Below are 13429 nucleotides of genomic sequence, written 5' to 3'. Positions count from 1 at the left end.
AAGAAAGCTGGGGTTGATAAATGGACACAGTCCAGATATACAAAGCACACACAAACACCAAAGAGCCCGAGGAAACATTTAAGATAACACAAAGGGAATAAAAATTGACATAAAAAAAAGACTGACGCTCAGATTCAGTAACGTCACTTCCCGGCAATGAGTTCAACTATGTGAGACGTTAGCACATAACACTCGTAAAGGGGACAGTATGCAATAGTCCCATGCTGACAGAGATAAAATGAGATAATATGACCAGAGATTAAATCAATACCTGAGAAACATTAAATGAAAACAAGATTGAGAGGGATCAAAGGTGACAAATTGGTGCAGCCACAATAGTCTCAGGGAACACCTAGGCAAAGCAAAGGAAAAATATCGTGCTAATGCTTGCCTGTTTTTCAAGAGTATCAAGTGATCTTATAAGAGATACTATTTCTTGCAAACCTTGTCCCACAGAGAAGATCAGGTATTCTTGGATTACCTGATATAAACTAGTAATACTACCTAAAGTATCCATAACACAGCAAGAACCAATCTTACTTTCTGGATCCAGAAACGTCTGTTTTCCCTTGCCACCTGCAGAAGCAAAAACATTTCTATAAACAGCCCATTTTATGATTTTTCTTCCTCCCAAACACTGTATCTTCCAAGGAAAGCATATGTAGCTGAGATTGTCAGCTGTTAGTAAACACGTATGAATCAGCATAATAGAGTCTATTAATGTTCAAACACCATATAATATACTTTATCATCCACAGCAAGGAAAGAGCTATTTCAACACTTCTCTTGACACAATGAGGAAGTAACAGGGAAAGTAAAACCTTATTTTACACACTTCAAGGCAAAAGGATTTAACCTCTGCTGCATGAGAATTGGCACAGTGGTCTTTAGCAGCAAGGAAGAGATATTAATGGAGAGGAGGAGTAAAGAGTAGTTTTAAAGCATTCAGGTGACATTAAACAGAAGAACCAGAGCCAAGTAAATACTGCTCCTATCCACTTCTTCAGTCTCATTTACTCCAGCAAGAGTCTCACCTCCCTTCCTTTTTAAGCTCCTGTTTTCCTCTCTTTTTCTCATCTATAAATTAAAGCCTTCCCAGCCAGTCTTTGTATTTCTGTGCCTGTTACTTTTAGTGAGTATCACAATGAGTGGTCCTAGAGGTCAGAAAGCCTCATGTTCCTCACCCAACCCTTTGTTTCAACACCGGCGTCCTGCCTCCCTAAACCATCCCACTGCCAGCCCTGGGCAGCACCTTTGGGATGGGGAAGACACTGCTCTCTAAAAAACACAGCCAAACCTAAAGCAGGCAGATCACTTTGGGAATGTGTGGGATAGCCTGGGGATAGGGGGGACTCTCGGCAGGGAAGGCGGTATGAGAAAGTTGGTACAAACCTCAGCAGCAAACCTTACTGCAGCCAGGGGGTTTCTTCCTTCTTTCCCAGCTGCTGGGGGGAAGCCCCATATAAAGGTTACACAGTGAGTAGTCAGGGTTTAAAACAACTTGGGATACGCATCTTGAGCACAGTGACAGCAGCTACTGGAGTTCATACATATCAGGACATTTGAAAAAGGGTTAAGTAAACGTGATAGATCTTACTGAGGTGCTGGGCTGCATTGCAGAACATATGGGATAAGATAAAACCTGCTTATAATAGCTCTGGGCTCAGTGATGCATGTGAGACTTTTAGAAAGGAAGAGACTGCAATAGCTTCTGATTCACCAACAAAACATTCATCCATTGTGTAACAGAAGGGAGAAAGTTTTATTTTACTAGGGCAAGACTTATTAACTCAAGTTATTCATGATGGAAGACCCTTTTGGTATGCTGCGTTTTTTCTGAGGTTTCCAGATCCGCATTAAACACTTGAAGGTCAACGCAGTAAAGAGATGTTGGCTCATTATTTCCTTCTCAGAGGAAAAAAATTGTAAAATATGGGATTCCCTCAGCAGATTCATTTCTTACACGAGACAATCCAATGCAATTGAAAGCATTTAAAACCTGAACTACTGGCCAAGCTGCAGATGGAAGGATAAACCTCCCAAAGGCAAAGCAACTTGCCTGAGGCCCCGCTGCAGAGCGGTCCGAAGTCCAAGGAATACAACCTGAACTGGCCAAACACCTCCCCGCTGCCCCTCCCCAGCGGCTGCAGGTCATTTGTACCTCCTCAAGGCTGGCACAAGCTGCTGACAGATGAGGATCCCACACTCAAATCATACTACGGTCATCCTTGCAGGGGATTTTGTTACGCAAACTGCTTTTTCTGCCCCTCCAGCCCCTAGAACAAGTCCTGTATTACAGGACAGGTCAACACTTTTGGATCATACCACTTCCCAGTGTTTCACCAGTGAGCGAAGGAGCATTTCATCCTCACAGAAAGTACTGGCTTACCATAGAAAAAGTTAATTTTCACAAAGGAAGCATGAAACTCATAGACCAAACCTCTTCTGCGATAAGACACAAGCACTAACAGCATGCACTGACATCCATCAATAAGGCAGAGTTGAGAAGTATCCTGAAATCAGAGGAGAGTCAGAGTGCCATGCCAGGGATACCGGGTGGCTGGAGGACTGGGATAACAGAAATGAGGGGCAATGTTGAAGTATTATGTACAAACTCATTTGTTTAGGGCATATTTCTGAGACATTCTTCTAATAACTTGGCCTCGATCAGCTAGAAATGGGCAAGACGACAGACCTGACCACATCAGCTGATCGCAGGATAATTAGAAGCCAGCACTGTGGTGCAGCTTCAAAAAAGGAAATGTTATCCCATGGAAAGGGCGTGGAACTGATAGGGGTTACTACCTGAGCAAGGGGGTGGAGAGCCAACTGGCTAATAAATCACTAGGTGCTAATAAATCAAGGCTGAAAGCAAGCAGGTACTTCCAATATATTTTGGATTGGGATTCGTAATTTTTTCCTTCTTTTATAAAGAACGAATTAATACATTGCTGAGGTGTTTTGACACAGAACAAGTTCTTTTCTGAATGTCACATAAGGGTGATCTTATTGGATAAAAATTTCTTATCACGGTGCAAAATCAGATACAGTATTTCTGCTTTTGCTGCCTAACACAAACTGAAACTAGTAAAGACATACTGTGACATACAGCAGCTGCAAGCACTAAAACTAGCAATTTACGGAGCACTTTCAAAGCAGTGTCACTACTCAGAACAATAATAACCAATTAATGAAGAAAAAAGCAGATAAAGATGATTTTTTGATTGATTGTGACTGGCAAATGTCAAAGAATGGCTTCAAGTGGTGGGGTTTTTTTTGTTTTTTTTTTTTTTTCATTTTTGCACAGTTTAAGTTTAATATACTTTTACAATGACAAACATATATGTGAATTTTACCCTTACAATTCAGATGAACTGATAAAATATTTTAAATAGGTCGGAGAAAATGAAGAGAGTCAAATTTTCATTTTATGAACTTACTTAATACCCATTCATAAGGGATGTCTGAGTTTTAGGGTTTTTTCCTGGAAACTATCAATATACCTGTTGAGTTAGAGCAGCTCCGTGGATCACAAGGAAAATTACCACATATGTTCTATGAAGTAAAAATACATTAAAAAAAGTTCACGCATAGTTCCACATGTAACTCTAACGCGGGGGAGGGGGGGAACACGACACACATGACACAACACAGTGATTACTTTATGCTTGTGTGTTGTCTTTCAAAGTTCCGAGAATTATAAAGTGATATAGAAAAGCCAAGAGTAAAGGGGCTTTTCCAAGCAAATTACCAACTGCTGCAGTGGAAACATTGTTTTAATAAATTTCTTCATTAAATTTGATAAAGGTAAAACTGAACAGGAGGCAATAAATCCATCTCCCCTCCCTAAATTTAGGGGCTTGAAGTCTTAGAACCATCTCTAAATTTTGCACTGAGTCACAAAAAAACCCATACTTGAGCGACCTGGAAGCCAAGTCAAATCTGAACTCAGGCTGAATGTGTCTAAAACAACTAAAACACTTGTGACCATCTCTGATTTCACAGAATTAAAATCATGCCTCTGTGGTTTACAGCTGGGTAGCAAAGTAAAGAAAATAAACTATTTCTTCTTAAGAAAAGAGCTGTGTGAACCATGGCATTCAGAAATTCTCCAGCCACTTTAGTAAAAAAAGCAAAGACCAAAGTGAATGCTTGCATGGTGAAAGCCACAGTGAAGAGAAGTAGGCAGCTGGGAAGGTTTTTGTTTTGTTTAGGTTTTTTTCCCCCTGAAGAAAGCCAAACCTCAACCACCTTATTCTGTTGGGCAAGGTGGTCAGAAGGAATCGTGGCACTCATTCCCCAGACTGGCGTATCACCAAAACATCATGGGAAATAACATTAGTCAGCGGCACAGGGGGTGAAGAACCTGCTCCGTGTTCCCCTTCAAAGCCTGGAAACGCCGTGCTCCTGCAAGGAGCCACCTCTTCTCCTGGACCTCTGCAGAGCCAGGGCAGGAGGACACCTTTGCCTCCTCACTGCTCCTCCTCCACCTTTCTGCTGCATGCTCTCCTTTCCCAAGCACTCCTCCAGGCTCACTTACTCCTTCTGATAAACAAATCCTCTTTGCACAAATTGACATTAATTGAGGCCAGATTAAGACTCAGGACAGCTGGCCTGAGTCTGTGAGTCTGCCTATATATCCAACATCTGTTTTTTCACTGTCTGAGCAGCCTTCACTATGGACACAGGCCCAGATTATGCCCCTCCTCAGGAACAGCAGGCACTACACTGAGACGGCCTCTATTCTGTTCAGGAACAAGATTTGCCTCCCGGGCATGCAAGCAGGAAACTCAGCCACAGATCCTCAGAGTATCGAACTATGCCAGACCTGGGTAGATCTTCACTGCAAGTCAGAAAGGCTTTTCCTCTGCTTGTGCACAGCTCCTCCTGCTCCTCCGCATCTTTAGGATCACAGCCTCACCGCCGTGCTGTGCGGAGAACGGTACCGTACTGCGCTTTTACCTCCCCTGCTGACGCGCTGTTATTCCAGTCCGCAGTGGATCTCCCTTCTGAGTGCCAAGGATAGATGGCCATTTCCACCTTTTTCCAAAATTGCCAATTTTTGTAACGGAGATTACTATCAGCTTAAGGATGAAATTCGTATCTCCGTATTGACTTGAACACTATCAAGAGAAAAGCTCCATCCAAGCTGGCACTTAACCAACACTGTTGCCAGCAATTTCAGTAACAAGACTTTTAGCAGTTAAAGAGACCATGGAGACAAAAACGCAAAACTGATCATTAGTATTAATCACTAGTTATACTAGTATCGTATTTCAAACTTCAAAGCATTTTACAAGCCTAAACTAGTCTCTCCCTATTCATCACCTGTCCCTACACGGCAAGCAGGCAACAGGCAAATCTCAAACAACTTTTTCACAGACCAGAGTCAAAGACAGGACAGAGAACTCACAGCTGCTTTTCCACATCCACACTGGAGCCCTCAGCCTGGGTTGCCTTCACCACCCACGCCAAGCACTGACACAAGATATGCATTAAGACATTTTTGTTACGGGAAGAGGACTGTATGTCTTCAGGTTGAAGTTCTGGCAACTTTCTCAAACACTAGATCTGCTTTAGAAAAGGAGCTTAAAATTGACCCAATTCCTCATCTTGTCATCAACATAATAAAATATACAGAATAAGATGCTATTTCCCTGTTCCTGTTTATTAAGAAAGAAAGAAAAAGTCAGAACACACACCAAAATGAATACAATTCGTATATTTTCAGTGGAGTTCTTGCTATTTGGAAGCAACTGAAGACTTGAGGCACTCATGGTTTGCCTTTGTTTTCCAGAATTAAAACAGAGAAACAGGACATCGCTTGAAACACTTACTGACTGGAAAACTCAGAGAAATCTGATGAAATTTTACAGCTTAGACTTCCCTATAAATAGCTAAGAAATAAAAACCTCTTGAATATTTTTCTTCTGTTCTTTGCAAAACTAACAATATTCACTTCATAAAATACTTAAATAGATGTGTTTTGTCATCCAATTTATTTGGCTAACACTGAGTGTATTTATTAACATAAAACACTAATAAGTAGAAGTAGTGTTATTTTAAATGTCAGCCAAGTAAGATATCTGCATGAACACTACAAATAGAAATACAAGAAAGGGTTCCTTATAAGATCTGTACCATAAAAACGGAAAAATCCAAGCTACTACTGTGATGTTAAGTGAAACCTGCCCCTATCCATTCTATTTTACGATGAGAGAAGAAAATTAATTACTCATGAAGAGGCAAATTTAATGAGAAGAGAAGCAGCCATAAAGAGATGATACTCAGGCATTTATAAACCTAAACATTTTAAAAATATCTAAAATAATTCAAATATAAAAAGGCCTTTGCACAAATAAACAACTCTCTTTATCCCTGAACTAGGACAACCAGACATTTCCTTTTAAAACATCTTCTTTCCTTTAGGCAGTGGGAACAAAGAGAAAAAAAAAAAAGATTTCCTATTCTCATGCTGTTTCAGTTCCAGGCGAGGATTTGCCAGGCCAGGGTGTGACTGATCGCACTAATCACACACCGTCTCACTGTGCTGAGATTACAAAGCATTATTGCCACTAAACTGGTGAAATACATCAAATTTAGCCACACAAGTTGGACACGATTAAACTTCACTGAGAAAGGAGATGGTGCTCTCTCCAACATCGCCTGCCCACACTGGCATTTATTTATCATTTACTATGTCCCAGATCGAAACAGAATGGAGGGGACTCAGGTGGCCAGGCAAAGCACGAGATTTCCTGCACTAGTGAGTGCATAACTACCACCAAGGGAAATTAATGCATTGTAGATTCTAGGATATGACATCAACATGGACCCTAGAATGAGAAATATTCAACTGTGCAATTTATAAGCCTTGGAAGGACATTGGGAGCGCAGGTTGTGTCTGTCGTACTCTGAAGGGCTAGAGCAGCCACAAAAGCCCAGGGGACCAGGCAAGCACAACATCTCCTGAAGCAGCATCATTCCAGAAAAACTCACTTGTATGGGGTGCCTTCTGGCAGATCAGGTACCCTGCAGCTGTTCCAGTACAGTGACAAGAGCAAGCAAGAAAGAAATTCTGCTCCCAGTACTGATTAATGCCAGGGTCTGACTGTCAAGCACGGATGGAAGCGGGATTCCATTTCAGCGGCTCTGAACACTTGTTTCCCACGTGCTGAAGCGCATTTTGGATCCCTGCAAGCAGCTTGGTACAGGAACTGGTACCCTGCCTGTCCAGTTAAGGGAAGTTCGCAATGAGATTCAGGGGAAGCCCATGCTGACCACATGGCATTTAGCTCCCTTCCCTAACTGTTTCTCTGAGACGCCGTAGGCTTCCTGCCACCCTGCATAAAACACACTTTCACCTGATACCTCTGCTCCACTTGTAAAACTCAAGGCTCAAGAACAATCACTGTGAAAGAAACTGCAAGGAGCAAATGTGGGAAAAGGGTGGGGGCAGAGGAGAGAGGCGAGTACTCATCTAGTTCTAACCTTTTTTACTTGCCTCGTACCTATTCTTAATTTATCTAGGCTACAAGCGTTCAGTAGCTGAAACAGTATTTTTCCAGCTCTGTAAAGCACCACCCAGGGTTACAGCAGCACATGCAAGTCTGAAAGAATTGTAACAGTACACAAATAATAAGCTGAAAGAACAGTTTATAAAAATAATCTGTTTCCGTTATGTGACCAACTAGCCTCAAGAGATGCCCACATCTCTCTCCTTGACACATTTTTAAGCTGAGATACTGCAAAGCATCTCAAAGCAAATCCAGGTTGCACTTCTTGAAGCCTTCCTCACACGATTGTTTGAGAGATTTGTCAAGAGTGAGTATGGAAACAACAGTAGCTGTTGCTTTGCGTTGTGGGCAGTCTTTTAATCATGGCATACAGAAGGGGAAAACTAACATTTACAGCCAAAAGTCCTATGTGAAGGCAATAGTTATTCCAGTGCTCTGCGTTGGCCCTCTGTCAGATCGCCATACCGGGTTTCCTACTGCATTTTCAGAAAAATCCTGTTGTTCTAAATGACTGTGCTAATCTTGATACTTCTTTAAACAGCAGAGCTAAAGCCCAAAAGCCATATGCCCAGTAACACCCACCCAGGACAGTCAGAGGAAAGAACCATTTAATTTAGGTATACGAAATGACAGAACTGTCAGTTATACGAAGGTAACTTTGCACAATGTACAAGTTAAGCTCAGGCTTCTCCCACTCCTTCGTCCCCTCTTCTTCACTTTTTAAGACTGAGTCTTACATATTGCATGGAAGAAAGAAAAATGCGACTCATCAGTTGCGGGGCAGGAATACATTGCAATGCCAACGCAGAGCAACATTTTCTCCAGGTTTTTTCTACCAGAGGGTATGTCTCAATTGCAAGAGAAACACCACTCCCTCCTTTTCCTTTTCCTGCTTTTCTGCTCTAAATTATCTGGAGCCAAACCATAAAATGCACAACCGCACTGCATCAGAACAAAATAGGAGACTCTCCACATCTTCTGGTTTTAAGCCTGGCTTGATTTATCAGGTATGTCTCTACCTGATGGTAGAGAGATGACATATATGCCAGGATATAGATTGTTCATAATTTGTTTGCAGAAAATATTAGTCTGAGCGAATGCAATTTATCTGTTTCAGTCACAGTTAATGCTACATATATCTGTTCTCTGGCTGACTGACTCGCACAAATAGGTTTAAGTATTTCAGACTGTAAACTGAAAATTAACTAATGACAACTAATCTGCTGTACTGCTGGAGAATTCACTGTTTTATTAACATTCCAACAAATGCTAAATGAAGGTAAGCGTAGACACGTTTCTCTACATGAAATTTATCGTGTACTTGCATATTGCAGATCACTGACAAATCTAGGAAAAAAAAAACAACTGGAAAGAATACATACAGCTACCTGGCATTATATATCCATATTCATTAATTGGAGGGCAGCTGCTACTTACTTCAAAGGTGCCAGTTTGGAAACGACAGTCAAACATTTGACTAAAAGGTGTTCAAATACATGTATTTGATTTTGGTAAACAGACAACACCCACATTGTATCCTAAAGCTCCAGTAATGGTAAGGCAATGCAGATAGCATCTGGATAACCACTTAAACAATAGCAAAAAAAGAGTGCAGTAAGATTTCACTACTTTGTAGCAAAAATAATTTGAACAGCTTTTAAAAATACAATACTATTTTTACTAAGTTCTTCCAAATGCAGAGGGAAGTGTTTTTCCCAATTTTACTTAAATAAAGCATTCAGAATGAAGTGGAAGGGGACACTGGATAGAAGCTGAAACAAGTTATCTACCTGAAACTGTTCTTCTTCAAGATGCCTTGGCAACGTGTACATCCATGCAACTGGTACCTAACTGCAAGCCTTGCTGGCTGGCGAGTGTTTCAGTGTGGCAGCACTTATGGCAGCCCACTGCTGCATGGACACCACATGCACTGCACATCGCTATAAAGGAGGCCAAAAACCTTTAACCAAAGAATCCGAAATTTAACCGGCACCAAGGAAGAGGGCAGAAAGGATGGCTGTGAAAATGCATGCAAGACCTCACATCTCAGAGAAGAAGTAGGCAAATCACATTACTTCCTTGTAACATCAAATGTTCGTTTACTTACACCGTCTGCCACATAAACTGCCCATCAAAGAGTCTTCAGAACCCCCAATGAAACAAACTCTCCCAAAGACAGCATCACCCTTCGCAGCCGCAGTGGAAACACAGTGCCTACTCACAGCATGACAGGAACCCAAGCAGCAGCTCTGGAGACCTCAGTCCTGGGTAATTTATGCAGTCATCACCAGCATTACTTGGCCTCTAGTAGAAGCAGCCCAAATTGAAGGGGGAAGGGGGTTTATTTTGCTTTTTTTTTTTTTTACTGGAAACATCTTAATTTTTGTTCCAAGATCCACAGTGGGGGAAAGCAAGGTGGCTGTAAGTGCCTCAAGCTGCTGATGGGCAAGGGCACAGCCGCCGAGGCAGCCTTGCGGGACTCTGCTCTCTTCTGCTGGAATAGGCTCCATGCCAGAGCTAGTAACTTTTGAGTCTGACCTCACTGTGAATAGCTGTGCTTCTCTGCCCTGCCCTGCTGGACCATGCCATCAGACTGGTAAGGTTTGCTCATACCTGTTCTTCAGGATACCCCAAGCACCCTTCTGCAGAGTCAGCCTCTTATTATCCTCCAGCACCTGAGTAGTCAGCTGGGGCAAACACAGAGCAGCTGGTCATCCCTGCTTTAGGCTATATTGTGAAATGGGACAAGTGCTCTGCTCTATAGGCTAAAGAGGACACATCATTTAGGGAAACAGCATTCCAGAATAAGAATTAAATGTAGTCTGCCAAGGGAGAAGAAGAACATGAAGAGATTACATCTTTGGAGTAAGGAGACAAGGTTCTAATCTTACTATTTAATAAGAAACCAGTAAACTAGAGGACAGAAGTCTTCCAACTACACTGGGTTGAGATCTCTAATTAGTTCATGAAGCATTTTACTGAAGTATAATTTTATATGTGTAGCAAAGCAAAAGGTACTGATTAATTGCAACTCATTAAGTGTAAGTTGTTTAGTAATTAGGAAAAATAAATGCAGGCATGGCAAGGTTGGTGCAGACAAGAATTCCACCTAGCTGAGTGTCGCATATCCAGTAGCAGCCGGTCTGCTCAAGCAGCAGAGGAGTAATTTGAAATTCAGTCCTGACCCATGGGACAGGCAGCCAGACCACACATTCCAACTTTCTTGAAAGAAATCTTATAAAACAAAGATAATGAATGCCTTCGCTACAAATGACCGGGTTAGACAGTTAGTGGCTGTCTCCACCCATGAGCTATTAAAACTTCATGTTCCATGTATAAAAAGCTTTGCTATCCTATCTAGAGTACTTGTGGATGTATATATCACCTGTGTTCATGTTACCATTTTTTAGCGTTGTGCTAATACTTATGCAGAAGTAAGGTAAGTCAGTCATACTTCTCTCTGACATAAATTGTACGCTTAAGGAATCAGAAACAAACAAATATCTCAAGGAATGTATTACCAACAAGATTTTAATAGCGTAATATTTTCAAAATTTGTCTTTACCCATTTTGGGAGAGAAAGTTTGCTGTGGGTGAGAAAGTTCAGAAACCATTAAACATACTAGGATAGAAAAGGGACTGAAAACAAAGGCAAAATAAAGCCCTAGCACAAAAGCATGTTCTGTGAACAAGACCACCAAGGCATGCAAAATTGTCATCACTCACCTCAGCTAGAAGGCTGGCAAACTGTAGGTATTCTCTACCTTTCTACTTTTAATCCTATCCATGAAACACAAGTACCCTCAGAGAAACCAAATATATTTTAGCCACTCCTTTTTCTATTAAAGGAGGTAGTGGCCATGGACACAGGTTTCCTAGAACAGCAACTTTCAGAGAAGACTCACATGACATTGAATCACACTCGTTTCCCACAGCTGGTTGCCAGGGATTTTTAAGTCTTCACAGTAGTACTACACAGCGATCAACCACAAATCCCAGTATAAGACGAGACAGTGATGCACCATTTTATTTGGTGGCAATTGTAGAGCAAATGGTTTTCTACAAAAGCAGGCACCAAATTCTGGGAAAGTCTGGGTCTGGAATTTGCAGCTCAGTTATGACTTAACTAATAATAGCTAACACAAGTGTCAAAGCCACATGAGAAGCAGAATTTCCTTCCCACAATGCCACTGGTGAAGTTGCCTACAAAAACAAAATTTAAAAAGTCTGAAAACTTCACACAAGTAAATTCTTTTCTTTGTCCTGAATAGACACGCTGTACTCCCACTCCTTCACAAAGGAAGTTAAGAGCTTCTTTATATTTCAAGCCTACTCTGTTTTCCTCAACAAAATACAAATGAAAGGGCCGTGTGAATTATTAACAGATGACAACAGAGAGCTAGCTAGGTATTTCAAACACTTGTGTCTCTTCTTCCTACATGAATTCCTCAATAGTGCACGCAAAGTAAGTCTTCTTACACTTCCATCCTTTAAATCCATAATTAGAGCCAATTAAATAATTTGTTGAGAAGTAAAGGCTTTTTTACAGTCCTTCCTCTCTCCTTTTTTCCCCCGAGAGCACATTTGACCTGACCGTCAGTGACAGGGAGACTCCACACCTTGTTCTGAAGGGCAGTTAGTGAATCAAGTGAGCGCCTTTTCCCCTCTTAATACCTTTTCAGTAGCACAAGCTCATGCAGAACACCATGCAGTCCAGTGGAAACAGAGATACTATTTACTTCTGAACTGGAATAGACATATAATCAGTAAGCCTGAAAACAGACTAAAGCTTTTGTCATGTTAAGATGTTAACCACCATCTCATGTTGAAAGCAAGTCCTGTTTATTATAAACACTTTCGCCAACCCCTCCTCCCCCATCCCCATTCCCCCCCAAAACTGGACCAACAAAGAGGTGAACAGAAGGACACCACATGAATCCAGCGCCACTGCTTGATAGCATGCTTGGTATTTACACATAGGGACAAGCTTAATACTGCTTCAGTCCATTCACATCATTTAACTCAAATAAATTCTGAATTTGTCAAATAATCTCTGCAAATCCAATGCAAGAAATAAAAATGAAATAAGTTAGCATCAGTGCAATTGAGAGATAATATTTGACAACTAACGTAGGAAAACCTATTGAAATTAGAACTACAGTAGTAAGCTTTAAAAATAGCAAACTTTTTGACAACTTTGAAAAATAATCCAGATGATCCTAAACGAGCATATGCTTTTCTATTTACTTCAAAATTTAAATCCATAAATTCTATACTGTCATCTCTTAAAAGGACCATTTCAAAAGGTACAGCAAAGCACAGCATCTGACGTAACACAAACTGGGGGAGATGAGTTTCCCACAGTGCTGCAGATAGCTCCCAGTGATGCCACAGGGAATTACCTACAAAAACATAAACCACGATAACCTCTTTGGTTTGGATTTGACTCAGCTTCACACATAACGCTGTTTATTATGACTGCCATAAAAATGGACAAAAGCAGCACATACATTAGCAGCAGCTCCCGCTTAAAAACAATAAGCACAGCACATTCCCCCCTCAGCCAGCTCCCCGCTGACAATATTCCAGACTAAGCCACAAAAACTCAACAGTGAGCTTTCGAATGACAGGACATCATGTGCTCCATAATCTACAGAATCAGTCAAATACTTACAAGGTTTCTTAAACAAATTGATCATGCCTACAATTTCAGACGAAGTCAGAGAAACTCCAGACTTGATCTTCTCTGAGGAAGAAACAAAAGCCATGAAATCACCAAAGAGAAGGATTTGTTTGGCTTTTTTTGTTGTTTTTAAGAGAACTCTGAAGGACATACTGTAACATGATAGGAAGCTTGTAGGAACAGCCTCAAAAATCAAGCTAGGCACGTATTTCAGCACTCTGTTTTTATT

The 13429-nt window shown here is 41.2% G+C and overlaps 1 protein-coding gene across 5 annotated transcripts in view; it reads right to left on the bottom strand.

Moving 5' to 3' along the window:
* The window catches only part of CRACD (capping protein inhibiting regulator of actin dynamics), a 149324-nt gene that overhangs the window by 50398 nt on the left and 85497 nt on the right, over positions 1–13429 (bottom strand). For 4 of the 5 annotated variants that reach the window (XM_030029215.2, XM_030029517.2, XM_030029300.2 and 1 more), the window contains exon 3: positions 13192–13263. The exons of the other annotated variant lie outside the window; for it this stretch is intronic. In XM_030029215.2, the coding sequence (XP_029885075.1) occupies positions 13192–13216 (25 nt within the window). In that variant the 5' untranslated portion in view covers positions 13217–13263. The remainder of the gene's footprint in view (positions 1–13191; positions 13264–13429) is intronic. 5 annotated transcript variants of the gene reach the window in all.

The sequence above is a fragment of the Aquila chrysaetos genome, chromosome 1, assembly GCF_900496995.4.
Source record: "Aquila chrysaetos chrysaetos chromosome 1, bAquChr1.4, whole genome shotgun sequence".
NCBI lineage: Eukaryota > Metazoa > Chordata > Aves > Accipitriformes > Accipitridae > Aquila > Aquila chrysaetos.
Note: the sequence above shows the minus strand (reverse complement) of the source record. Positions and strands in the feature narration are given on the sequence as shown.